The 25,949-nt window shown below is 48.2% G+C and overlaps 1 protein-coding gene across 3 annotated transcripts in view; it reads left to right on the top strand.

Annotated features, from left to right (window-relative positions):
• LOC111157261 (transmembrane protein 255A) overlaps nucleotides 1-25,949 on the top strand; it is a 49,211-nt gene that overhangs the window by 20,495 nt on the left and 2,767 nt on the right. The window contains exons 5-9 of one of the 3 annotated variants that reach the window (XM_022518538.1): nucleotides 3,022-3,090; nucleotides 4,248-4,319; nucleotides 4,703-4,791; nucleotides 12,768-12,930; nucleotides 18,758-18,901. In XM_022518538.1, coding sequence (XP_022374246.1) covers nucleotides 3,022-3,090; nucleotides 4,248-4,319; nucleotides 4,703-4,791; nucleotides 12,768-12,930; nucleotides 18,758-18,901 — 537 coding nt within the window. The remainder of the gene's footprint in view (nucleotides 1-3,021; nucleotides 3,091-4,247; nucleotides 4,320-4,702; nucleotides 4,792-12,767; nucleotides 12,931-18,757; nucleotides 18,902-25,949) is intronic. The other 2 variants (XM_022518539.1, XM_022518540.1) reach the window with 2 other exon arrangements.

The raw sequence follows: 25,949 nt of genomic DNA, 5'->3' as shown, positions 1-25,949 counted from the left end.
CCAGGGTCCTGGGATCGAGCTCCACTCAGCGGAGAGTCTGCTTCTCCTTCTCCCTCTGCCTGCTGCTCTTCCTGCTTGTGCTATCTCCCTGTCAAATAAATAAAATCTTTAAAAAAAACAAATAAACAGCTTTATTAAGATATAGTTCACATCCCATATAATTTGCCCGTTTAAAGTGTACAATTCAACAGGTTTCAGTATCTTCACTGTTACAAGCAAACCATCACCACATCAATTTTAGAAGGTTTTCCACACCCCATAGTCTGGGCTCTCACCTCCCTATGCCCCATTCCCCTCAGCCCTAGGCAACCACTAGGCTACTGTTTCTTCTCTATAGATTCCCCTACATTAATTAGCCTTTCATATTAATGGAATCCTATATATTATGGTCTTTTGCGACCTGACTTCTTTTCACGGAGTGTGATATTCTCAGGGCTCATCGCACTGTGCCATGTGCTTCATTTCTTTTTATGGCCGGGTAATATTCTAATGTATGGATATACCACACTTGGTTTGTCCATTCACTGGTGGACATTTAGGTTGTTTCTGACTTGTGGCTTTTACCAATAATGCTGCTGTAAGCATTCAGGTACTGTGTGGTCTCATGTTTTCATTTTCCTTGGGTATATGCCTGGGAGTGGAATTGCTGGGTCATAGGGTAACTATATTTACCCTTTTGAGGACCTACCAGACAGTTTTCCAAAATAGCCGCACCATTTTGCATTCCTGCCAGAAGCGTAAGTTTGAGAGTTCCAATTTCTGCTCATCCTTGCCAACTCTTACTATCTGACTGTTTAATTCTAGCCATCCTGGTGGAAAGGACGTGGTACCTCATAGTGGTTTTGACTTGCATTTCCTTGATCCTCCTCATGTTTTTTTGATCACTGGCCTCCATCAGAGGCAATGGGAAAAATTCCAGTTATATTTACTGAAAGTTTCCTCTAATGACCGCCTACCTGTCTCTGACTCCAGGCCCTCAGTACTTCCTAGAGTTAGTGGCCTGCAGTAGGGCTTTGGACTCAGAGATTTGGGGTAAGGCTGGATGAACCTTCCTGCTTATGCTGTATCTGTCCTGTGATATCTGCCAGGGAGTTTTGAGGAAGAAGGCTTTGATTGACAGATGGCGATACCTATTGGCCAGTTTAATGAAAGGCACTTTTGGACCCTAGCACCACTTGGGTGGGCTAAAGCCAGCCTTTTCTTTCTTTTTTTTTTTTAATAAATAATGTATTTTTTTAAAGATTTTATTTTAAAGTAATCTTTACATCCAACATAGGGCTCGAACTTACAACCCGAGTTCAAGAGTTGCATGCTGTAGCTGCTGTGTTGGCCAAGGCGCCCCTAAGCCGGCTTTTTCAGTTGTTGGAGTCCTTCAGCGCCATCTTGCCCTGTTCTTTGGCTTGGGGGGCGGGGCATGTGCATTTCCTCTCAAGACCTACCCTTCTTACACACCCCTCTAAATGTGTCTTGTTCCTTCTCTCTCTCGTCTCCTATTTTCCTTCCCTTCCCCTCCCGATAACACGGCCATTAGCCAGCTGGGAAAGTTACTTTACCTTCTTGTGTCACAGTAACCTCCCTTTCAGACTTCGTCTGAGTGCCATACGAAACGATGGGTGGGAACCGCCCTGAGGGGGCCTGGCACAGACTAGCCACTCACTATTGCTCATGAAGCAATTTTCATTTCCGTCTCTTCACTCCGGGATTGGTAGCCCTTCAGATTAAAAAGGTTGCCGAGCCTGAGTTGAGTGACTTTTTCCTACCTCCTGATGGGGGTCTCAGTGCGGCATGTGGGCACCCATCACGTGTGAATGTGTCTGTCTTCATTTAGTTGGTGGCTGAACACTTTCTGCAGAACTGGAAGGTCAGGAGGGCTGTGACCAGCACATCAAGCCTCCCCTTCCCCAAGATAATAGGGGCCTCTGCTATTTCCCAAGCACGGAAAATAAACCTTGCTGTGTACGAGCACGAGAACCTTCATTCCTTTCCAGCCTGACTCCAGCCTAAGCCAACGTTGGACAGACAGGAGGTTTCACGTAGAAGCCGCTGATGGAAAGTCCTGGGTCCTCGGTGGGGCTGCAGGCTGGGAGGCTGGGAGGCTGGAGGCCCTGGGGTACCAGGAACAGGAGATGGCAAATCATGTGTGGGGAAAAGCAACCTCCAGGGTTATTGAAATTGGTGAGAAAAGTGGGGGCAGGAGGGAGGGTGCTTTGGCCAAACTCTGCGGGTTTGCAGAAACTGCTTGTCCTATCCTAGCCTGCTTTTGGCCAAAACCCCTTACCCCTTGGGGGATGTTTAGCATCACCCCAAAAGTGAACAGCATCCCCTGCCTGCAAGTTCCCAGGCAGCGCTGGATCGTGTCTGTCTGATCTACCCCAACCCCCATGCCGGAGAGCTCCCTCACCAGGAAGCTGGCCAAGCCAGGAGGGTAAGTCAACTGTCCTTGAGCCCCATGTCAGTCTTCTGGGCTTTCGCGGTATTTTCAGAGGTCACGGTCTTCATCTAATCTGTGTAGTTGAGTGAAAATGGCTCATAGTTCAGCTGAGTTAGAATCTACAGCAGTCTCAGCAGCTGCTCAGCCCCCTGGGGCTTGCTTCCTGAGCTCAGGTGATAATGAGACCTCATCTTGGGAGCCGGGCTCCCTCCTTTTGGGAATACCATGTTGCAAGAGTGCTGCATCTTGTTCCCTGGGGACTCTGGGCAGGAAGATGGAGACTAGAAATAAAAGAAAACCAGAGAGAAAATTTCAAGGAACTGATTTCTCAGTCAATTTCCTAACTTCTCATTAACCAAGTGGCCCGGTGGAAAGCAGTTACGAGAACATTTGTCTCTAATCCTCAGATTCTTGGGCTCCATAGATGAGCTGCTCTCAGAAACTAACCTGACCCGCTGCCTGCTTGTGTGCGTGTGCGTGTGTGCGTGCACGCGTGTGTGCGCATTTTCAGATGTTTTATTACCAGTCAGAGCACTTGCTGCTTTGTTTTCCAAAACCCAAACTCTTTGGTTTGCTGTTTCCCTTTCCAGGATCTGAAACCACTCTACGCTAACCGGTGCCACTATGTCCCCAAGACATCCCAGAAGGAGGCTGAGGAGGTGAGCCCGAATGAGGCTGCGTGCCTTACCGTTTGGGAGGGTCTTCTGTTCTGCAGGAAACCCCCTTTCTTTTACTCTTTTTCACAGGCCTAAGGCTTGCCACTAGGTGTCTGTAGTTGATTTGCTCAGTGGGTCAGAGCACAAGTGCTAATGAGGCCACGGTCATAGGTTGGAGTCTCCTGAGACCTAATCAGATTTACTTTGTTCTGTGGCCACAGGCTGCCCCCGTGACCCCAGCAGGCAGCTTCTCAGTGTGTGGCTTCCATCCCAAGAGGGACAGCTGAGCTCAGGCCCCAAGGCAGGCCCCCCCGCCCCGGCTCTGCAGATGATGGTTTTGTTGCTTGGATTAGGTGACCAGCGGGAAGAAAAGCAGGAGCCGCACCAGAGCCCGGGGTCTGGACTAGGGAGGCAGAGCCTGAGTCCCACACACAAGACAAGTCAGGAAGCCAAATGAGGGCCATTGAGAAGTCTGGGTCACTTTGCATGGCAACTTCTCCCTTCTTCCATGCCTCACGCAGAACCAGAGGCAGTGGGCAGTGAGGGGAAGCTCAGCTCTGGGTCATTTTCAGAAAGTGACCCAACCCACTGCCTGCTCAGAGAACACATAATAATTGCCCCCCAACCCAGAGAGCCCTCAAACATGAAACTGCCATTCGACATAAAGTACTGTCTGAGTGGTGCCCAAGGAATGGTGCCCTCCTCCCAAGGCACCAGGGCAAATACATCTATTATGTCCCTGCCTTTCACCTGCTCCCCCCCACCTTCCCCCCATTGCATATTCACCGTTTTTTCTAACTATCCTCGGGTTCGAAGGGAGGAGTAGAAAGGCGCGTGTGCTGACAGCTTATCAAAAAGGCAGTGAGCATTTACATGAAGGACCAGATATAAAAAAAAAAAAAAAAGCGTCTGCTTATAAGCACTTCATTGCATCCATCTGGGGAAGGGAGTCTGGAAAAGTTCTTGAAAGATGGTAAATGGAAAAACTGATCTTGTAAATTGTTTGCAAACTCGAGGTGTGTAAAAATGTCATTGATGTTCTCTCGATTTCATGCTGATCGTTTTCTTATGTTAACTTGGTGACTGTGAAAATATTAATAATGACTTCCATAGGTTTGCTTGTAACCCTGCTCCCCCTAATCCTATTTTTCCTATATAAGGTCATAAGTTCCTCAACCAAAAATTCTCCTTCCGCGAGGGTTATGAGGAACCTTACCCAGGCAGCTAGAGAGGTACTATTGTACTTCAGCCTGCATGTGTTCCCCTTCTCCCCGCCCCCATCCCCTGGCTCCCCTTCCCCACCTGTCCTGTTTCCTACTGTCATTTGTTCTTCCATCTGTCCTTCCATCCATCCTTCCTTCCTCTGCATCTCTGACCTTAGGGATGGGGCACTGAGGGCTGTGGCCGGGGTTGGAATCGACCCTGGCCCCTCTCAGGCACAAGTTCAGACAGCCCAGGGCCCAGCCCCATCCCTCTCCCAAGCGGGGGCGTTCATCTGACAGCTGTCCATACCGTCCTTGCCGTCTCCATCAGTCACTAACTCATATTTCCAGTCCTGGAGGGTCATGTCCTCATCCCCGCCAGTCCGCCCCCTCACTGTTGTGTGTGCCCTCAGGTGAACTGCCCTCACCTGAGCCGAGGATTCTGCACGCCTCGTATCCGGGGCAACACCTGCTTCTGCTGCGACCTCTACAACTGTGGCAAGTACGTGCTGATCGGCCAGGCTCCGGGAATGACAGTCTGACCCCAGTGGGGACTATAAGGGGCAGGGAGGTGGGGGGGGGGAGGACAGAGTGCAAGGGCACGCTGCTGTCCAGATCAGAGAAATGCAAGATGTTGGTCTGTCAACAGATTTCGGCTAATAAGCGTTACTTGCCTCCCCAGTGCCAGGTGCCGTGCAAAGTGCTTTGGAATATTTGATCTCATTTAGTCCTCATCTCTGATGCATGTAGGATGATCATCTCCATTTTACAGATGTGGAGAGTGAGGAGTGAGGCTCAGAGGAAGCAGACACCTAGCCCAAGGTCACACAGAACTCGAAATGGTAGAGATGGGGTTCAAACCCAGTTCTGTCTTAAGTCCAAGTTCAACAGCCCTCAACAAATAGTTACTGAGCCCCTTCTCTGGGGCTGGCCCTGTTCTAGACCCTGCTGATTCAGTAGCAAACAGAATAAAAGTCCTTACCCTGATGAAGCTGATATTTTACTAGGGAAGACAGCCGATAGTGCATGAATATATAATATGTCAAGGGTTGATCAGGGGTCTGAGAAAAAAATGAGCCAGGGGTGGTAGATAGATAGTGACAAGGTGAGGAACCTGTGTGCTATGTGAGACAGAGTAGCCAGGGAAGGTCTCTTTGAGAAAGGGACATTTGTGCAGAGACCTGAATGAAGGCAGAGGGCAACCCAAGTAGATACCTGAGGAAAGAGTATGTCAAACAGCAGAAACAGCAAGTGCAAAGGCCCTGTGGCAGGAGCAGACTTGGTGCTAGTCCTGTCACAACTACCCTGGCTCTCTGCCCTCTAATTGCAAAAACATCACTTATTCTTTCTTTCAAAACATATTTAGGGGGTAGGAATACAGTGTCTACCGCTGAGGAGCTCACGGACTAGTGGGGATGTATGAACAACTGATTACATATGCCAGAGTGTGATAAGTAGAGTGGGGATTAGTGGGCACATTAGGGACCCTGGTTACCCAAATGACTGAACTCAGAGTTGCTGGGGGACAGTGTCAAGGAGGAGGTGATGTGGGCGCTGAAGTATAAAGGATGAGTAGGGAGTTAGGAAACAAACCAAAACGGGGTAGAAGTGGGGAGGGCATTCCCAGCAGTTGTGAGGTGGGGCCTGTTTGACAGGGGGTAGGAAGCGACCATGGAGAGCTCACAGGCCACGGGAATGACTTTGGACTTGACCCTGTAAGCAATTTGGACTCAACGCCAGACCCCATAAGCCACCGAATGCTAGAGTGTGGAATATGGGGCTCTGCGGGCCTGGAGAGGGAAGAGAGGAAGGGATTTGGCAGAGGGGGCCTGGCTGGAGCTAGATCCAGAAGGATCAGATAGATGCAGCCCCCTCCTCACTCCCACTCCCTCCTCTCGGTATTGGGGGGGGGGCGTCACTCTGGTTTGAGAATCAAGACCTGGCGGACTAAAGGCAGGGAGGAGACATGTGGGACTCACCCAAGCCCTTTACCTCTTTCCCTTGTACCAGCCTCATTTCGTTAAAAGGTTTGGTGGGCAGAGGAAGAGAAACTTAAAGACTCAAATGAGGTTTGGGGATTATCTGGGAGGTTCAATTATTCATGTTGTAATAATAACTAACACTTGTAAAGGACTTCCCTCCTTCGCAGCGGTGATGGAGAGGCTGGCTATAATTGTACTTCCTGAGCTCATCCTTCCAAAAATGATCAAAGGAATGTAAAATAGGTCCCACGGGAATTGGGGTTATTTTGCTATCTTTCCTTTCCCTCCCCTTGCCTCCCTTTCCCTACTGCTGTCCTTCTCTCCCCTTCTTCCCTCTCTCTCACTGTCTCCCTGCTCTCCCCCCTCCTCTGGTCCTCTCCCCCTCTTTTCGCACTTCCTGGCTGGGGTGGGGGGGGGATGGGGCGGGGCGGGGTTTGGGAGCTGGCCAGCACCACAGGCCTGAGATGGAAAAGAGGGGAGGCCAGCCTGGGGAGAGCTGCAAAGTGATTCCTTGCACACACACCTTTCTCTTTGCAATTAGGTGTGTTGCTGGAAAAGGTTTGCACAAACTAAACCCTACTTTAAATTACATTTAACTGAGTCCTTAGGTGAAATTTTTTTCCGAAAGTGGAGCCCCAGTATATCTTCCTGTCAATCTGAACTTGATAATAACTGACTTTCTTACTTTCTTAGAACAACGTAGGCCAGGATGGTCTTTAAATTCTCTAAAGGAATTTTATGAGGAGCAGTGCTAAACTCTGGGTTCTCTAGAGGCAGGGAACATGACTTCATCTTATCTATATCCCCAGGCCCCAGCACAGGACCAGGCAGGAGTAAAGACCTAATGAAACAGGAGTGACATTTTTGGGAAAGTACCAAAAAGAAGAACACCTTCCTCACTAGTAAGATAAAATATTGGCCTAGGCAACTAAGAGGGGTCACAGGGATATTGTCCCTAAAGATCTTCAAGCCGGAAATGGTTTTCACCTACCTGATGCCCGGAGACCAACCCCAGGCATCAGTCAAGGCCCTGTCGGCAGTGCTAAGTTTCCAAAGGCAAAGCCACTAGGAAAAGACTTCCTGAACTTTCCATTGGGAAACAGTCTCAATGGGGTCATAAACTAGGGCCACGAGATTTGAAGAGGCAATGATCCTACAATAGAGGGGAAAGTTTTTCCTTGTCCATAGGCTTTTTCCAGTCAGTGCCAAAGAGACCTGAACTCCAGGCCTAAATATAGCTAACAACAAGCATTCTGAGAGATGTGGGGACTTCAATTTTGCCGAGTGTGTATTTGTTTTCCTCACACGAAACCTATTTTTAATCAATTGCCAGCTCCTCCAGTCCATTTCCTGGAAAGGAGGCCAAGAAAGGAAAAAAAAAGTGGGAACAAAAACATCAGGCAGTCATTTGTATAGTGCTATGGAAACAGAGTTTCTACTGTCCCCTCAAACCCACAGACCTTCTCTGACGTCAAGGCAGTGAGGTTTTAATACCAAACATAGATTATTCCATTTAGCCTTGTGCAGGAAGGTGGCTTTCTCTAGGACGCAGCTCCTCAAAGCCCTTCGCTCAGCTTTGGAGAGGTCAGGTCAATATCACTGATTGCCAATGCGTCACCTAAAGGAAATGGAGGGATATGGGGTAGTCTGTCAGCTGTCTCCACTGGTAATAAAACAGAAAGAGATAGCTTACTTTCATTCATTCCTCCCTTCAACAAACTTTTACAGAGCTCCTAAAATATGTGCCAGGGACTGTTCGAGAAGAATAGGTATGGAGAAAGCATAATTTTACCCTTATGGAACTCAGTTTACCAGTGGGGGTTGTGGGGAGGGCGGCTTAGTCCCGCGTGCAGATTTCCAGGGTTCCAGGTCCCTATGGAAGGGCAGAAGGATGTCCTGCTGCCTTATCCAAGGTCTATTGCCTCCTCCTTTGTTAAATGATGACTGAAACACAGAGAGGTTATCTGTTTCTCCACGGGCACCCAGCAAGTTGAGAGCAAGAGGGTGAAAGCCTATATTGGGCAATCAAGCTCATGATCAACGCCACAATCAGTCTTTGAACTCAGTTACTCATTCACCAGGAGTTTATTGATGACTTAGAATGTTTCTACCACTGGGCTAGGCAGTGAGGGAGACACAACAGAAGTGTAAGAGAAGACCGTCACCCTCGAGAGGTTACAATTTAGGTGGAGACGTTATGTCCAACTTGACTGTAACCTCCGCACCCAGCCTAGCTCTTGGCACTGAGTGGGCCCTCAATAAACATTGGATTCAATGACTAACTGAATTACTGACATTTGCGAAGTGCCAGACTAAGAGGAACGTGCTGTCTGAGGCTGTGGGAGTCCAGGGAAAAAAGCCCATGAATGGGGCACTGGAATCCTTGTAGAAGACACTAGAGAGATGGTATGGAAGCTTCGAGTAGTGGGAGAGGTTAGGTCCTAGGCAGAGAACAGAAGGCAGCACCCTCCATGCAGGGACAGAAATCTGAGCATAGGTTTGGAGTAAGTAGCCAGCATGGCCAGGCTGGGGCTCCTGGGGGCTCCAGGCTAGCTGGAGTGTAGACTCCCTTCTAGAGTCAGATTATGGCAGCCTGAGGAATTGGGACTCTTTATCAGGAAGGTAATAAATGGAGAGCCATGGAGGATTTTGATTAAATGAATGATTTAGTTTTCAAAATGTTCAAAGAAGCTTAATCGGGCAGTGGTAGGGTCTGGTGAGAGGGCCTTACAGTCTAGAGACTGAACCAAGTGGAATCCGGAATCTCACAGAGAAACAAACCATATTCATTTGCTAAACCCTGAACCAGATCTAAGCATTAATGTTCTTTCGCTTCATGGTTAAGTAAAAAATACTTCAGTAGCTGCTGAACCTGCTCAAATTGGAACTAAACATATAGTATCTAAAATTATTAAATATTTTTAAACAAACCACTAACCTATCACAGTGGTGTGGTCTGCGCCTTTCAAGTGTCAATGCTTCTAAGAACAAGAGTCTAAGGTTCATTGCCAGAGGCTGGCTCTTAGAAGGGGGGAGGAAAAACATAGCTACATATTTTGCCAGGGGCTCTTATTAGGTACTGGAGTGGTGCTTTCGTGCATTCTCTCATTAAATCCCCCAAGCTCGGGGAAGTTAAGAAAGTTGCTGAGGGTCAGACAATAAGTGACAAAAGCTGGGATCCAAACGTGGTCCAACTCTAGAGTCTTCCGTGCAGTACTGCCTGTCTGTGTGTACTCCCGGCCTGCCCTTCGTGTGTTGGGAAGTAGACAAAGATAACCTGGGGGAAGTCAGAAGCTGACTCTTCAGCCTCTCCTGCGCCCCAACAACCCCACACTCACCCTTACCCACCGGCCTGCCTTTCGGCAGTCCTGTCTGTGCCTCTTTGTGGCAGTAAGCTATCTTTCTTTTCACTGCATAAATCTATTAATAAGTGATACTCTTGAGAGTAATGCCTTAAAATCCCAATAAACACGGGATATGTTCATATTTTATATTAGAAGCAAGAATTTTTCAAGAAGATAATGAAATAGGTCTTCTTTCCAATGTTATGGCTTGTGGTTTTGTATTCGGTTCAATGAAAAAGAAAAGATACGTGCAAGTAATATCCAAAAAACGTAGCATGCAATATAAATCTGATTTGCTTGATTGTAATTCATAATGATAGAGTAACAGAATTCCACAGTGTTCTATGTCAGTGGTGCTCAGTTTTGATTTCGAGAGGCAGCAAGATGTCATGGTTAAGTACAAACTCCAGGCCAGAGTGTCCGAGTTCAAATCTCGCCTCTACCTCTTAATTTCTGTCTCTGCCTTGATTTTTCTCATCTGTATGTAACAGGGATAAAAATAGCCCCTACCATATAGGGTTACTATAGAGATTGACTGAGTTAGTGTTTGCAGACTGCTTAGAGTAGAACCAGGTAATAGTAAGGACTATAGCACTTTTTGCTATTATAATTGCATTATTTTTCAGAATTGTAGATTTGATCGACATCTCTGATGATAGCTAGATATATGTATTCTTATTTGATACTCTCAAAAGCAAAATATTCTACCTGCCACGAGTAATAATTACTTTGGAGTTACTGTGTTCATGGATGTACCCAGGGAGTCATGGGTCTTTAAGCTTTAGGCAATAAGATTTCTGTGTATCTCTTCCTGCTTATGGGTGGGCTCCAGCTCTGCCCTTGAACATACTGAAATCCAGTTCAAATTCTGATGAATGAAGACACCTTTAAAATCTTACTCTAGAAGCTTACTATTTAAAACAGTGGGTTTCAGGGCACCTGGCAGGCTCTTGTCCGGGGAAGTGTGTGACTCTTGTTCTCTGGGCTGAGAGTTGGAACCCACGTAGGGGGCAGAGTTTCCTTTAAAAAAAACAACAACAACAACAAAAAAAAACAAATAAAACAGTGGGTTTCAAACATCAGTGAGCTCGTTAACACAGATCCCTGAGCCTCACCCTAAGACATTCTGCCCAATTCTATGGGACTGGAGCCAGGCCGGGGAATCTGCATGTTCAAGCATCTCTTTCTCCAAGATATATGCGCGCACAGACACACAAATCATGCACTGACACACACAGGCAGGCGCACATGCGCATGCGTGCACACACACACACACACACACACACACACACACGCAGATGGTTCTGATGCAGTCTGTCCCGTAACCGCGCAGATGGCAAGTCCTCAGAAAAAACACTGAAAACACTGATAGTAAAGAATCCTAAGATAAAATAAAATCATCTGTGATGCTGAAAAGTCTTTTCTGGCATGAACAATCCCTCCCTTTGGAGGTTAACCTTCAGTTTTTTTAAGAAGCACAATACTGGAGATTCGTTAACGATTCCCAGGCCAAGTTGTAAGCTAGTTTGCAGCATCCAAGAAGACAGGAACTTTCAGTGAATCAGCTCAGCAAGTGTTTATGTAGCACCAGCTACGTGTCAGGGACGTTGTTGAACAAACAAGCCGAGTCCCTGCCCTAGAGCTTCCATTCAGGTCCAAGAGATAGACAGGAACGAGTAAGTGCTAGAGACTAGCAATCCAAGGAGGGTAAACCTGTCAGGCAGCTCGGGCTGGGCTGCCGTGGTAAATACCATAGACGGGGTGGCTTCGACAAGAGACATTCCTTTGCTCAGAGTTCTGGAGGTTGCAAGTCTGAGATCAGGGTGCCCACATGGCGAGGCCTGGGGAAGTCTCTCTTCCTGGCTTACAGACACCCACCTTCCCCATCCCCCATCGTGTCCTCACCTGGCCTTTCCTCGGTGGGTGCAGACGGAGATCTCTTCCTCTCTCTCTCTTTCTCTCTCTTCCACTTTCTATAAAGCCATCAATCCTATCGGATTAGGGCTCCACCCTTCTGACCTCATTTAACCTCAATTACTTCCTAAAAACCCCCATCTGTGTCGGATTACAATCATAGTGGGAGCTAGGGCTTCAACTTGCCAATGTTGGAAGGGGACACAATTCAGTTCACAGCAAGTCACATGAGAGACGGTGGCTGGGCGGGGAGGGCCTGGGGGTGTCCTCGGATTGAGTGCCCAGGGAAGCCCTCTCCAGGGAGGTGAGATTCAGGTTTTGGGCAGCAGCATGTCTTCAGTTTTTTCCTGGGACGATGTTTTTGTGTTTGTTGCTGTTTTATTTTGAAAGAGGAAATGGGGAAACCTTTGAAGCCTGAATTCAGATGCCAGCTTTCCTACTTATGGCTTGGGCAAGCCCCTAACCTCTCTGTGATTCAGTTTCTTCATCTGGAAAATGGGAATGGTGATAGGACCCACCTCATAGACTAACGTAAGGATTTGCCGTGCTAATAGAACCTTCTGCAATGATGGGAATGTAATCTGCTCTGCCAGCCTCCAGTGTGGCTCTTAGGAGTGCGGCTTTTGAGCACTTGAAATGCGGCTGGTGAGCCTGAACACGGAATTTTTTGTTTTACTTCATTTTAATTAATTTAATTAAACGGTGCCATGAGCAGTAGCTACCATATTCAACAGCACAGATTTCATGAATTCACATATGTAAAACGCTTAGCACTGGGCCTGGCACGGACCGAGTGCCCACATATGCTATCTAAGACTGAGCACTGTAGCCCTATTTGCTATTATAATTGTATTATTTTTCAAAATCATGGATCCGATCGACATCTAGGATGATAGATAGATATGCATACATAGTCTGTTAGTGATGGTGACAAGGGTTTCTCTGATCAGTAGGAGGTTTTTCGTTTTTTGTTTTTTGTTTTTTTTCATTTATCTTTTGGATACACAGCAGTCACATTTTATCATAGCGCCTCGCTCCCCCAGCACATTCATGGCTGTGCTGTCCCTCCCCAGAGCTCCCCACCTGCTCACCTGTCTTTTTGCTGAGCTGCTTGATAGCCAGAGCCCTGGGGGGGTTGCGTGTGGGAGAGAGAGAGAGAGAGAGAGAGAGAGAGAGAGAGAGAGAGAGAGACAGCCTGTTCCCCCGGGACTGACTGGTGTGCGCCTCTCCCCGTCCAGCCGCGTGGAGATCACCGGTGGGTACTACGAGTACATTGACGTCAGCAGCTGCCAAGACATCATTCACCTCTACCACCTGCTCTGGTCTGCCACCATCCTCAACATCGTCGGCCTGTTCCTGGGCATCATCACTGCCGCGGTCCTTGGAGGCTTTAAGGACATGGTAAGGAAGGAAGTGCCTTCCCATTCCAGAGGCCCCTGGTGGGAGCCAAGGTAGAAGCTAGGAGGCTGGAGGCGATGGGGAACTCATGTTTTGAAGGGAGGAATCAGAGGCAGTCGCTTTAAGAATATAGCCGCCTTCAAACAACTCAAGTTGAAGGAGCCAGGCAATGTCGTTAGCGTGCAAACATTTCTTGTTAACATGAGTTGCCCGAGTTCTTGAGGCACGTTCTGGGGGCGGGGTTGAGGAGCTGGTGGCCTCAATTCTCCCGTTCATGCTGGTTATGTAAACATAGCCTTTCGTGCTCCCCCGCCCCGCCACACACAAATACACACTGTTAGCAGGAAACCTTTCTGGGTAGTTTTTCCCTTAACAGATTGGGGAGAGATGGAAGAAAAGAGGTTTTTTTTTTTTTTTTTTTTTTTTAGCTCAGGTAAGAGTAATGCTAGTCTCCCCCTCCCCAGGAATTTCACCCTGGAGTTTCTCCAGAAAGATCATGTGTGCCAGCCCTGGGCTAAGCTGCTTGTGCGGTCTTGCCCTCAGCCTCAACCTCCCTGAGTTCCCCATCTTCCCTCTCAACCTCTCCCCATATTTGTGCGTGTGTGTGTGTGCGCGTGCACGCACACACATGCGCCATACAAAAGTGTGGGAGGACTCAGCCCCCAGTAAGTAAGTGCCCTATAATAATGGGCTTCTTCCTTCCTTTGCTTTTAAAGCATTTGTAAGCATTTCTTTGCTCATTTAACAAACCTTGACCTCTGATTATGGGGATAATAGCTTTAGTGCTACAGTTGTCAACCTGGCTTCCTATTAGAATAGAATCACCTGAGGTGCTTAAAAGAGCCCAGATGCCTGGACCCCTCCTCCAGAGCTTCTAATTTAATGGGTCTAAATTGAGGACCTGTCATTAGTATTTTTAAAAGTTCCCCAGATGGTTCTGTTCTGCAGCTAGGACTGAGTACCACTGCTCTAGAGGGGTCCCACTTATGTTTAGGGAATTATTTTGTACCTAAAAGAGGTTTTCCTTTGACCCCGGAAATGAGGCAGATAGCCCCTAAGCCCTGGGCTGTTTATGTCCCATTTTGGGCTCCCTGAGGAATAGGAACCTGAAAGGCAGTTTGTAATTTGACCTTGGATGGTCACCTTGGACGGTCAAAGGCTCAGCAATGGAAAGTGAAAGGCGGGGATAAGACAAGGGAAAAGAAAACACTCTAGAGCTGGACCAGGTTGTCAGGAAGTTGAATGTTCATGCTCCTGACTCCCAAGTCAGGAGAATTCCTTCCCTGCTCACATCCAGTCAGTCTGTCTGTCTGTCTTTTTTTCTTTCCCTCTCTCACACACACATTTCCCCTTTTTTCCCCACTTTTTATTTTTTTAGGGAGAGAGAGAGAGCCAGAGTGGGGCTTGTGGTGGGGAGGAGGGAGGGGGAGACAGAGAATCTCAAGCAGACTCCATGCCCAGCGCAGAGCCCAATGCAGGGCTCGATCTCATGACCCTATCACAACCTGAGCTGAAACCCAGAGTTGGGCCCTCAACTGATTGAACCACCCAGGCACCCCTCATACACACATTTCTCATTCCTACGCCCCTCCCCACACCAGGGCAAGCCGAAGCATTAAGGGGGTGGGGGACACATCAGCATAGGTGGGACCCTCGGAGGGAGGAGGTGTTGTAGGTCTGGGCCTGAGGGAGCTTTGGGGTGAGAGGGCTTTCAGAAAAGCTGTTTCTGGGTTGAGCAAAGAATACCCCACGTTCTTGGAGGCTTTCCCCAAGGGGATGGGTGAAAGCTGAGGCGCCATGTAGAATGTGAGCCAGTCTGGCTGGAAGAGAAGCTCTGGGGTTGGCGAGTTGGGGAGATAGGACAGTGGGATGGGTGTTAAGGGTTCTCTGGAAGGTTCCTAGTGCTTTCGGACCTGGGCAGCCGAGCTGCCCTGAGGCTCAAAAGCATTGGGTGGCGGCTACTCAGCAGCCTCCGTGGGGTTCCTGCAAGGAATCGGTTGACCATCAATGTATAGGTTTATTTCTGGCATCTTCATTTTACTGTGACTTTTGATCTTTCTTTAGGGGGAAAAGGGGTTTGTTGAGGGTTTGTCCTGAGAGGTAGCAGTGATGGTCCTTTACTCTATACAAAGGGTTTTTGCACGATTACTTTCTTCACTCCTCCTCACTCTTACTACCTGATGAGGTAAGTATTTCTGCCCCCATTTAACAGATGAGGAAATAGGCCAACAGAGGTCAAGTGACTTACCCAGAACTAAACAGCAGAGCTGGGAATGGAGCTCAGCTTTGTCCGATGCCAGAGCCTTTGCTTTTTCTACTGTACCCCAGCTGCCCAGACCAACGTTTGGACATCCCTTTCCAGTTCTACAAGTGTTTTAACACACATTACCTCCTTTGTTTAGCTGCTTTAATTTAGAACAGTTGAAAGCGAGTTGTTTCCAGCTGTCTGGAGCTTCCTTCGGAGGGATGGGGGAGGAGGGCCAGGGAAGTACAAATACCGGGCCTAGGAACTCGGTCAAGTACCAGTGGGGAAAACGAAAGACCAGAGCAAAGATCAGGGGCAAAGCATTCAATTCCTGAGATGGGAGAGGGATTGGGAGTGAAAGATGGGGGCCAAGAAGGAGCCCTTCGTTTGATGGCTTTACTAAAATGAGACGTGGTGTAGGCCATCCTGGAACATCAACGAGGTGAGCCTAAATACTGTCCTTGGCCTGGGTCCAAACATGGTTGGGGACTTGTGGTGTGCCTCCCCACTGAGCAGCAGGCCCAGGGATGGGCAGGGAGGCCCACTGGGGGCTGGCAGGTGAAAACCATTCCTAGGGAGTGAGGACAGGAGCCAAGGGCTGGGAGCTGGCAGCTGTCAGAAGGATCAGCTAGGAGCTGCCGCTTCCAGAATGTGCCCTCCTGAGAGGGACACAGATGGATGTCCTCATTCCCTTACCAGAGGAGGCTTGGGGAAGAGGATCTTTGAGAAATATTTGATGAAGTGTCTTTTGACCCAGGATAGAAGTTGAGATGGGTCTTTAAAAGGTGACTGTATCTTGCCGTTTTCTCCTCATCTGTGTCTGTGGTTTGGAGGAAAGTGGGGAGGCATAAAAGTGGCACTCTTTCCAAAGTCCGCAATGTCTTGTCCAGGCAAGACCACGTTCACCATTTCCTGGGCCGCCTTGTAACCTCTTGTTCCCCTGAAGCTCAGAATGCGACTGATCAGTAATGGGGAGTCTCATAACCTCGGAGCCCCAGAGATTTTTTTTTTTTAGATTTTATTTATTTATTTATTTGAGAGAGAGAAAGTGAGAGAGAGCAAGCATGAGGCGGAGGAGGGTCCGAGGGAGAAGCAGACTGCCTGGTGGGTGGAGAGCCTGATGTGGGGCTTGAGCCAGGGACTCCAGGGTCATGACCTGAGCCAAAGGCAGCTGCTTCAGCGACTGAGCCACCCAGCCCCCCCCCCCAGGACCCCCGAGTTCTAACAGAAATACACACACTGCTGTACTCTCACACAAATAGACACAGAGACCAGATCTGTCGTAAAATCACAGTTAGCAGTGTAAGGCCTCACGAGACACTTACTTGGCTCCTTCCCTGCCCAACCCTGTACCTGTCTTTGCTCCCTGGGCCTCTCTTGTCCTGTCCATTCTGTCTACACTCTCTACCCTTGACTCTCCTCTCTCTTGTGCCTTTCCTGTGCTCACTCAGTCTTCCCCTTGTGCTGCTGTCTCTGTAACAGTCATCTTCCTTTCAAAGAGGATCCCGCCTCCCCCTTGCCCCCACGCCGTCCCGGGCCTCGCTGAACACACAGAAATTTTTATAGATGGAGTTTACATTCCATGATTATTTCTCTCTGGCTAGACTTAGTTTATTTGCATAGAAGAACTGGTTTCATTTTGCAAGAGCTGGAGGGTGTGCTTTTAATTGACAGAAGGCCAAGGGAACATGCTTTCTGGGACTTCTTTGGGGATGAAATTTCTTCTTAGCATTCTGGTGGAGAGATAAGGGTGTTTCTGAGCACTCTTTCTCTATAAAGCGAGCCAGCCCTTGGAATGGTCAAGAATCTCATGTGGGAGGGGCTGACAAACATTTCTTTTCTTGTCTGGGAGCTGCATTGTAATGCCTGACGTTTGTAGCTCTTCAAAACTCTGGGAGATGTAAACAGTAACCCACTCCAAGGAAGAGAGCAGCAGAACTGTGTTGAAACTTGCTATAAGGAAGCTTCCTCTGCCAACACTCCCAACGTGGCTGCCTGTAGCCATTGCCAAAGCCTGCCCACACGTTTTCATCACTCCAGAGGAAGCTTCTGCTCTCCGCTAATGTGCAGTAGATATGTACCGAGAATCGAGACCCATTGATTTTGCAGACAGCTCTTGGTTATCCACACATATGGCAGCAGTATTAACGACACGGAAAATCAGAAAAACATGGACCCTACACCTTGACCCATGCGGCACTCATAAGGGCCTGCTTGGGACAGCTGTGTTTGGGAACTAATAGTCAGTGGCCACTTCCTTTAGCAGTGTATTTTGGGTCTTATTCTTTTCTTTGTCTTTTTGGGTTTTTTTTTATTGATTTCAACTTTTCTATAGGTTTGAATTTTTCAAAATAATAATTTGGGGGGGAAATGACGCCAGTAATACATATTAAAAAAAAAAAGAGGACCACCTACATGGCTCAGTCAGTTAATGGTCGAACTCTTGATCTCAGCTCAGGTCTGGATCTCAGGGTCATGACTTCAAGCCCCAAGTGAGGCTCCACGCCCATTATGGAGCTTACTTAAAAAAAAAAAAATGGGGCACCTGGGTGGCTCAGTGGGTTAAGCCTCTGCCTTTAGCTCAGGTCATGATCTCAGGGTCCTGGGATTGAGCCCCAAGTCGGGCTCTCTGCTCAGGGGGGAGCCTGCTTCCCCCTCTCCCTGCCTACTTGTGCTCTCTCTCTCTGTCAAATAAATAAATAAATAAAATCTTAAAAAAAAAAAAAGAAGGTGAGTGGTCCCCATTTACCTCCCCATACTACTCCCCTCTGCAGAGATAACCACAGTTGACAGTCTGTTGTGAATCTTCCCAGGTTGATTTCTTTTCATTTACAAACGTACGTACGTACATAGTTATTTGGGTCTTTGCTTTTTTTGTTTTTCTGACTTACATGTCAGGAATCATGTTATGTAACATAGTGGGATTTTTTTTCCCCCAAGATTTTATTTATTTATTTGAGAGAGACAGAGAGCATGAGTAGGGGGATAGGAAGAGAGAGAAGCAGACTCCCCGCTGAGCAGGGAGCCCTACACGGGGCTTGCTTTCAGGACCCTGGGATCATGACCTGAGCCGAAGACAGATGCTTAACCGACTGAGCCACACAGGCGCCCTCATTGCAGTTTTTTTAAGACTTCATTTTTTTTTAAAGAGGCGTTTTAGGTTCACAGCAAAATTAAGAGGAAAGTATAGAGATTTCCCATGTCCTCGGTGCTGTCACCCTACATGTAGCCTCGCCTGTTAACCACATCCCCAGCAGAGTGGTACATTTATTATCAAGGACGAACCTACACCGACAAGTCATTATCCCCCAAAGGCCATAGTTTACCTTAGGGCTCACTCTTGATGTTGTAATTCTGCAGGTTTGGACAAAAGTATAATGACACACATCCATCATTATACTATCATAGAGTAGTTTCACTGCCCTAAAAGCCCTCCACGCTCTCCGCCCCTCCAATATACCCCCTGGCCACCACTGATCTCTTTATTGCCTCCTTAGTTTTACCGGTGGCTTTCTATTCTTATTATTTAACACTGTCTCCCGGTGATGAACGTTTATTTTGTTTCGCATCTGTGTTCTTCTACAGAACCCAACTCTGCCGGCGCTGAACTGTTCCGTTGAAAATGCCCATCCGACGGTTTCTTACTATGCTCGTCCTCAAGTGGCATCGTACAATACCTACTACCATAGCCCTCCCCACCTGCCGCCATATTCTGCTTACGACTTTCAGGTATGTTTTGAGAGAAAAAGAACTGTCCGTGACTCTTGCTGCTGTTCGTGCTGCCTTGTTCTCTCCCTGATTACGGAACCTCCCTACCATGGACAAGGTAGCCAGGCCCTCAGCCCGATGGCCATCAGCAGCCTGTGGGGACTAGTGACCAGCTTACAGACAAGGCAAGATAGGAGAGATGGGGAGGGTGGGAAAGACACAGGAAACAGAGAGATGGAAGAAAAGGGAGAGAAGGAGCAAGGATCGAGGTGTCCCAGAGTGCCTTGACCGGCACCCAGGAGAGGATGTTACTCATTAGTACATCAGTAGGGACCCCTGTCCAACTGTGGCTTTTCCCATTCTTCTACCACTGAGAGAGGCCTAGTCCTGCTCTTTAACACAACAGACTCTGGCCAATGGATTGAATAGCATCTGTAACAAGGAACAATTCCCTGGTTTTCCTCCAGACTTCCTTAACTAGGACTATACAGAGAAAGGGTTTATTTTTTTTTTAATAACAACCCCCCCTTTTTGCCTTGTTATCACAGAGATCCGAAATAGAGTTACCAAATTTGCACTTTCCCTTTTCCTTTTGAGCTGAGACGAAGCACAGAAAAACAGAACCAAGAAAGACACTTAATTAAAAGGCCTTCATTGTGTGCTGAGCACTGGGCTAGGCACTTCAAGGAAACAAGCAAAATGGTCTTTTCAACATTTATAGTGATCGTCAACCCTTGACCATAGAAGAGCGGGATTACACGGAAATCTGGTTAATTGAAAATTGGAGAACCAAAGGAAAATACCTTTGAAAGGAGAGGAGCCCATAATGAATTTGCTTCTCCTAAGGGCCCCTGGATGCTCCAAGGGGACATAAAGGCACGACTGTTTGGGGATACTTCCAATTAGCCAGCCAGTTTACAAACACAAAACCTAATTTCAGCTTTAGATTCACAAAATAATTGAACCTGGAAAGCCCCATTTTGTTGAAGACAGTGCCCTTTTGTTCAGCTCCGATGCTGTGCATGGAGGTCTAGGCCGGTATATTGCAACAGTAATACATGTGACCATGGACTTGTTCACTCATAAAATGCAGAACCAGAACAAGGAGGTGTCCATCAAAGCTTGGGAACAAATAGTGCCGGAACTTGTTCTAAAGCCTACGGTATTTACAGGGAACTCATTCCCCAAATAGGTATAGACTGGGAAACACAAATCTGTTCAAAAAAGGCACAGATAATTTCAGCAATGACAGAGGCAAAAGGAGTCCTTTAAGAGACTGCAGGGATGGGACCCCTGGGTGGCTCAGTCAGTTAAGCATCTGCCTTCAGCTCAGGTCGTGATCCCAGGGTCCCGGGGTTGGACTCCCAGCTCAGCAGGGGATCTGCTTCTCCTTTTCCCTCTGCAACCCCCTCATGCTCTCTCTTGTGTGGGCTCTCTCTCTCTCAAATAAAGAAAATATTTAAAAGAGAGAGAGAGGATGCAGGGATGCTGAAATTAACACAGGAGTAAAAAGTAATAAAAAGTCATCCCCGGGCGGTACCTGGCTGGTTTAGTTGGTGGAGCACGCAACTCTTGATCTCGGGGTCTGAGTTCAAGTCCCACGTTGGGCATAGAGCTTACTTTAGGAAAGAAAAGGTCATCCTGGGATGGAGGGGCCACAGACACATAGTCCAGCCCCAGAGGCTGCCTCTATTTTTTATCAAAGCAAATTATGTTGATTATATTGATTTTAGGAATTTTCACTTTCTAACGAACTCCAAAGTAGGAACAATCATCCCCCTGGTGATGGTCCTTGTACACTCTAAGATAGGAAGCCTGTCTATAGGGTATGGAGACATTTCTCTGTCCATTGTTCCTCATTCAGACACTACCCCAGGGATGAAAACAAGATTGACTCCTCTTTTTAATAACAGCTCCCATACCTTGAGCCCTTGTTCCGCACCAGCTGTGGTGCTGAGGTCTTCACGTGTGTCATCCGATTTATATATCCAATACAAATATCATCCTTTGGGGAAAAGAGTCTTGCCATTGACCATCTCTTGTCATTGGAGTCTGTCTGACTCTAGATTGGCTTGAAGAATTCTTTGGGGAAGCTATAAATCTGACCCCAGCATAGATCTTTTCCCCCAGTTATTTTAGGACACTTACATTTTTTTACCGATTTAAATTACGGGCTTCCTAATCGTGACTCAGAAGGGGTCTCTAGAGAGTAAACTCTCTAATAATTTAATTATTAAATTGCTCCCCACTCCAGGAGCTGCTGGGACACTTCTCATACCTCTCCTGGTTCTTTTTTTAGATTTGAGCTGTCTCTGTGTTTCCTCATTAGAGACTTCAGAGTCGGGCAGTGTGGGTTTTGAGTGATGTGGGTTTTTAAATTTCTTTTAAAGACTTTATATATTTTAGAGAGAGAGAGAGAGCGCGCACCTGGGCAGGGGGAAGAGCAGAAGGGAAGGGAGAGGAAGAGAGAGAATCTCCAGCAGATTCCGCACTGAGAGCAGAGCCCATGTGGGGCTCAGTCCCAGGATCCCAACATCATGACCAAGAGTCAGACACTCAACCAACTGAGCCGCCCAGGCGCCCCAAGTGATGTGTTTTTAGGTAAACTGTTTCCTTCTGGAACTTTAGTGGTGTGCTTGAATTGAGCTTTCTTTTGTTCACCAAGTTTCATTCCCTTCTAGTTTCTTTTTTTTAAAAGATTTTATTTATTTATTTGACAGACAGAGATCACAAGTAGGCAGAGAGGCAGGTGGAGCGGGGTGGTGGTGGAGGGGAGCAGGTTCCTTGCTGAGCAGAGAGCCCGATGCGGTGCTCAGTCCCAGGACCCTGGGCTCGATCCCAGGATACTAGGATCATGACCTGAGCTGAAGACAGAGGCTTTAACCCACTGAGCCACCCAGGCACCCCTCCCTTCTAGTTTCATAGGAGGAAATACCAGTCTTTACCCAGGAAAGCCAAGAGGATGAGGGAACACCTTGCTTGCATTCTTAGATAAATAGAAAGCAATCAGCAAAACCGCACACCAGCTCTGACGATAAAACTTCCAGAAGGACAGACCTACCCCACTCTCCCCGCCACCAAACAAAGCCAGAGCTTCCTTATGATCTTCTCAGATTGAAAAGGGCCCACATCACAGATGACTTTTCTAGACTTCCTTCTAAATGACTTCCCCATTCGGGTCATTTCTAAATAGGACTATATATGTAACTTTGTGTTTAAAAGCTACTGCTCCTTTTTACCCCAAGGCTGATAGAAGAGAGAGGAAAAAGAGGCATAGGATCTTATTTTAATCCCTCCAAGTTGTGCCCTCGTTGGGTAGCTGTCCAGTTAGGAAGCTTAGGAAATATTCCTTGTGGTCAGACACGATGAGGGCTTCGCTCTAGTCAGATGGCCCTGAGGAGGCTGTGAGTGCTGAGCTGGGAGAAACGGGACTCTCGTAAACATTCGACTCCACGGTGTCCTTGCTTCGTGAGCTCCCCATTCCCCAAGGCAGGAAGGATCGAAACTGAGGCTATCTTGGCCTCCTCACTAACCTCCCTACTTTTCCTCCTACCTGTACATTGGTTTTAGCCAAGTAGCCCAAATTCCGCAGGGTATAAGGCATCGGGTTCTACTTGCGCTGGGAAATTCAACCTAAGGGAGCTTTATGTAACACTTCAAGGGTCCCAGCCGTACTTCCCAGTCTGGCCCTAGGCGGGTCCCCCTCCTTCACTAACGGTGAGCTGCCTCCTCTCCTGTCCACCTAGTAAACAAAAGTCTCAGCCTACGCAAAATGCAGACACCTCTGTTTATGCTCGTTATCAAAGCCTGTGAAGGTACTGTAGCCACCAAAAATGACCCACTAGAGATTGGACCCGTTTAATGGGAGGATCGCTTTAGTCCTGGGGGAGGGGGTGCATGGCATGGGCTACCGAAAACCTTAGAAGGCTGTGGCTGCCCCAGCTCAACCGTTTCTCTGTATTTCCCCCTCGCCTACCAAGTGTGTTCCACCGGGCGGGGGTGGGGAGCTGGGGGGTCATCCTCTGATAGCACCCTCAGCCTGTGGCTCACCCCCCTTCTCGCCCCCGCCTCCAAGGAGCGACTGGGCAGGCGGCAGGCTCGAAGTGACCATGGTGGCCCAGAAGTAGGCTATTTAGATGCTTTTCATGCTTTGTGGCGTGCGAGGATTCAAAGCTCTGTTCTGCTGAGCTGCCTGTCCCATTAGTAAAGTCGACTCCCACTCCCAGGCAGGAACCAAAAAGCACCAGGCCAGCTCCCCAGCTGTAACAAAGCCAGATCCTTCCCAAGGTGCCTGCTGGTTGCTAGGAAACTACGTGCGGGTCCTGTGGGCCTTGCCCTCCCCCCCCCGTCCCCCCCAACCCCGGGCCCCAAGGGTGTGTGGACTGCAGCCAGTTAGCTCCCTAGCTCTGCCAGGAGTCCTTCAAGTTTATCCTTAAGACTCCCAGCGTCCTCAAAGGGAAGTGAGAATCATACCACTCCCGGCCGCTTGAATCCTTCCCAAACATGAAAGCAAGAAGTGAGAACCAAAGGCCATTGTGTCACACACACACACACCCCCCCTTTACTATCAAAGTGTGCAACTGCCACCCTCGGCGGCTGCTGCCCATAGAAGCTTCTCGCAGCACCTCCCGGGACAGAACGGCCTCTTGCTGTGCTGTTGGAAGCTTGCGCCTCCTGTCCGGGAGCACCTAAACCCGGCCGCCTCATTCTCACCCTCCCATGGCGCCTTTAGAAGGGTCAAGTGCCACGTCTCCAGTCCCTGGCATGGAGACTTTTGTCCCCACTGGGCTGAGAGGACAGTGCTCTCCCTTGAAAGCAACAGGGGAGGAGGGAGGGAGGGAAGGAGGGAAGAAGGGAGTCCTGTAGTGCAGAATGGAAAACTAGGAAGTCCTCCCAGAGTGGAGAGAGAAATTGGGATTTTAGCAAGGAATCGGGCTTAAGTCCACTGACTCAAGATGTTTTGTCTTTAAGGGTTCTGCAGGTCCTTTGACCCTGTCCATTCCTTCACTCAGGGCTGAAAGAATGAATGGGGTGGGGGAGGAGGAGGGATTGATGGGAGCCACATCCCTTGTCATCCCAGCACAATGTTGATGGATATCTCAGTGCCATGGGCAAGACCTAGATACCTGGACAGCCCTTTCTAAGGAGTGCAGGGGTGAGGACTGGGGATTAGGAGACTCAGCCAGGTGGTCTCAGGCTCCAGAAATCTCATATCAAGGCCAACTCTCAGTAGCCCCAGACCTTTAAAAATAACATGATTGACTCAGACTGGCCAGCCAAAGTAAAGGCATAACCTCCCGCAAACAGCACTCGAACTGTTGAGAAATTGTGGTGTAAGTGGGTCTTTGTTTTTCTTTTAAAAGCCATATCTTAAAATTTATTTATTTATTTATTTATTTATGAGAGATTGAGAGAGAGAGAGAGTCGGGGAGGGGAGTGGAGGGAACAGATCAAGCAGACTTCCTGCTGGACCTGGAATCCAACCCTGGGCTCCCCGAGATCAGAACCTGAGCTGAAACCAAGAGTCAGTGCTTAAGCGACTGAGCCACCCAGGCACTCCTTTTTGTTTTTCTTTTCATGTACCAGTTCCTCCTAGAACTAAGACACACCAGAAAATTGCAGTTCTCCAGCCCTGTTCATTGGCTTATTATGTTCACCCTTCCTGAGAGCCTAAAACCAGCCTCTGACCCCCTGCCGTCCAGGTAGTCCCCTCCAGTCTCCAGGCCTCAGCCATGCTCCACCGTCAGAGCAAGGAGAGGTACCCACAAGATGTGACTGTAATCTTTGAAAACGTGTTTTACTTTTAAAAAACATGCCAAGTTGGGGCATGTGGGTGGCTCAGTTGGTTAACTGTCTGCCCTCAGCCCTGGTCATGATCCTGGGGTCCTGGGATCGAGTCCTACATCAGGCTCTCTGCTCAGCGGAGAGTCTGCTTCTCTCTCTCTCAAATAAGCAAATAAAATCTTTTTTAAAAAAACATACCAAGTTCATCTGATATACTCCTGAGGTTAGGGTCACTCATTCAATATTTATTGAGTACCTACTACTTGCCAAGCACTGTTCTGAGCTCTGGGGGATATATCAATGAACAAAATGAAAACAGGTCAACTCTCCTTGAGCAGGAAAGTCATCAGGGTCAAGGGTACACATGAGCCAGGGAAAGAGAAGTAGCAATGACTCCTGATGTGTCAATTCACTGTTTTTAAAAAGAAAAAAAAAAAAATCTCTATCCTCTCCCTTCCCAAAGACTACCAAAGTCAGACAACACGAAGTAATACTGAATCCTACGTCACTGCAACCTGGCAGGTTGTTCCTTGTTCTTACCATTGGTGTTCTCATCTCCGCGCCCGTGCTCCTCTCTGCTCTCTGACCTACCCCACGCTCGGGCGGGTGGGCCGCAGTTAAGATGAAACAAATTGTCAGACTTGGAAAAGCCCAGATCCAAGAAAGCCCAATTAACCTCTCTGACCTTAGTTCTTGTTTGGTGTTTTGGTCTGTGGGATGGGCTCTGGGACATATTCTGGCGGCCAAGACTTTCCCAGGCATTACTGGCTTAACCTCTGAACTTCTTAAGGCCCAAAATAGCTTTCCAAAGACTAGCGGGGATGCTGTTGCCATAGCTCGAGGGAGAGGCACTGAAGGCTTGGGCTGTAAACATGGACAGGGAAGTGGTGGACTGAAGAGACAACACAGAAGTAGGAGTGACCAGGTGGCTGGATGCAGGGCTCAAGGGGCTGGGGAGGAGGACCCCATGCTCTCCACGCGGGTGCTGTGCAGCCTGAGTGACTGCGACAGCGGGACCCCTCGGCTGATGCCCCACGTGAACTCTGTGAGGCTTCAGAGCGCTCTGTTGTTCCAAACAGAAGCACACCTGGTCCACACTCATTTTTTTTTTTTTTTTAAGATTTTATTTATTTATTTGACAGAGAGAAATCACAAGTAGGCAGAGAGGCAGGCAGAGAGAGAGGAGGAAGCAGGCTCCCTGCTGAGCAGAAAGCCCGATGTGGGGCTTGAACCCAGGACCTGGGATCATGACCTGAGCTGAATGCAGCGGCTTAACCCACTGAGC

The sequence above is a fragment of the Enhydra lutris genome, unplaced genomic scaffold (assembly GCF_002288905.1).
Source record: "Enhydra lutris kenyoni isolate GAN:26980312 unplaced genomic scaffold, ASM228890v2 scaffoldscaffold53, whole genome shotgun sequence".
NCBI lineage: Eukaryota > Metazoa > Chordata > Mammalia > Carnivora > Mustelidae > Enhydra > Enhydra lutris.
The sequence above is the reverse complement of the archived record's forward strand: the minus strand, read 5'-3'. Positions and strand labels throughout refer to the sequence as shown.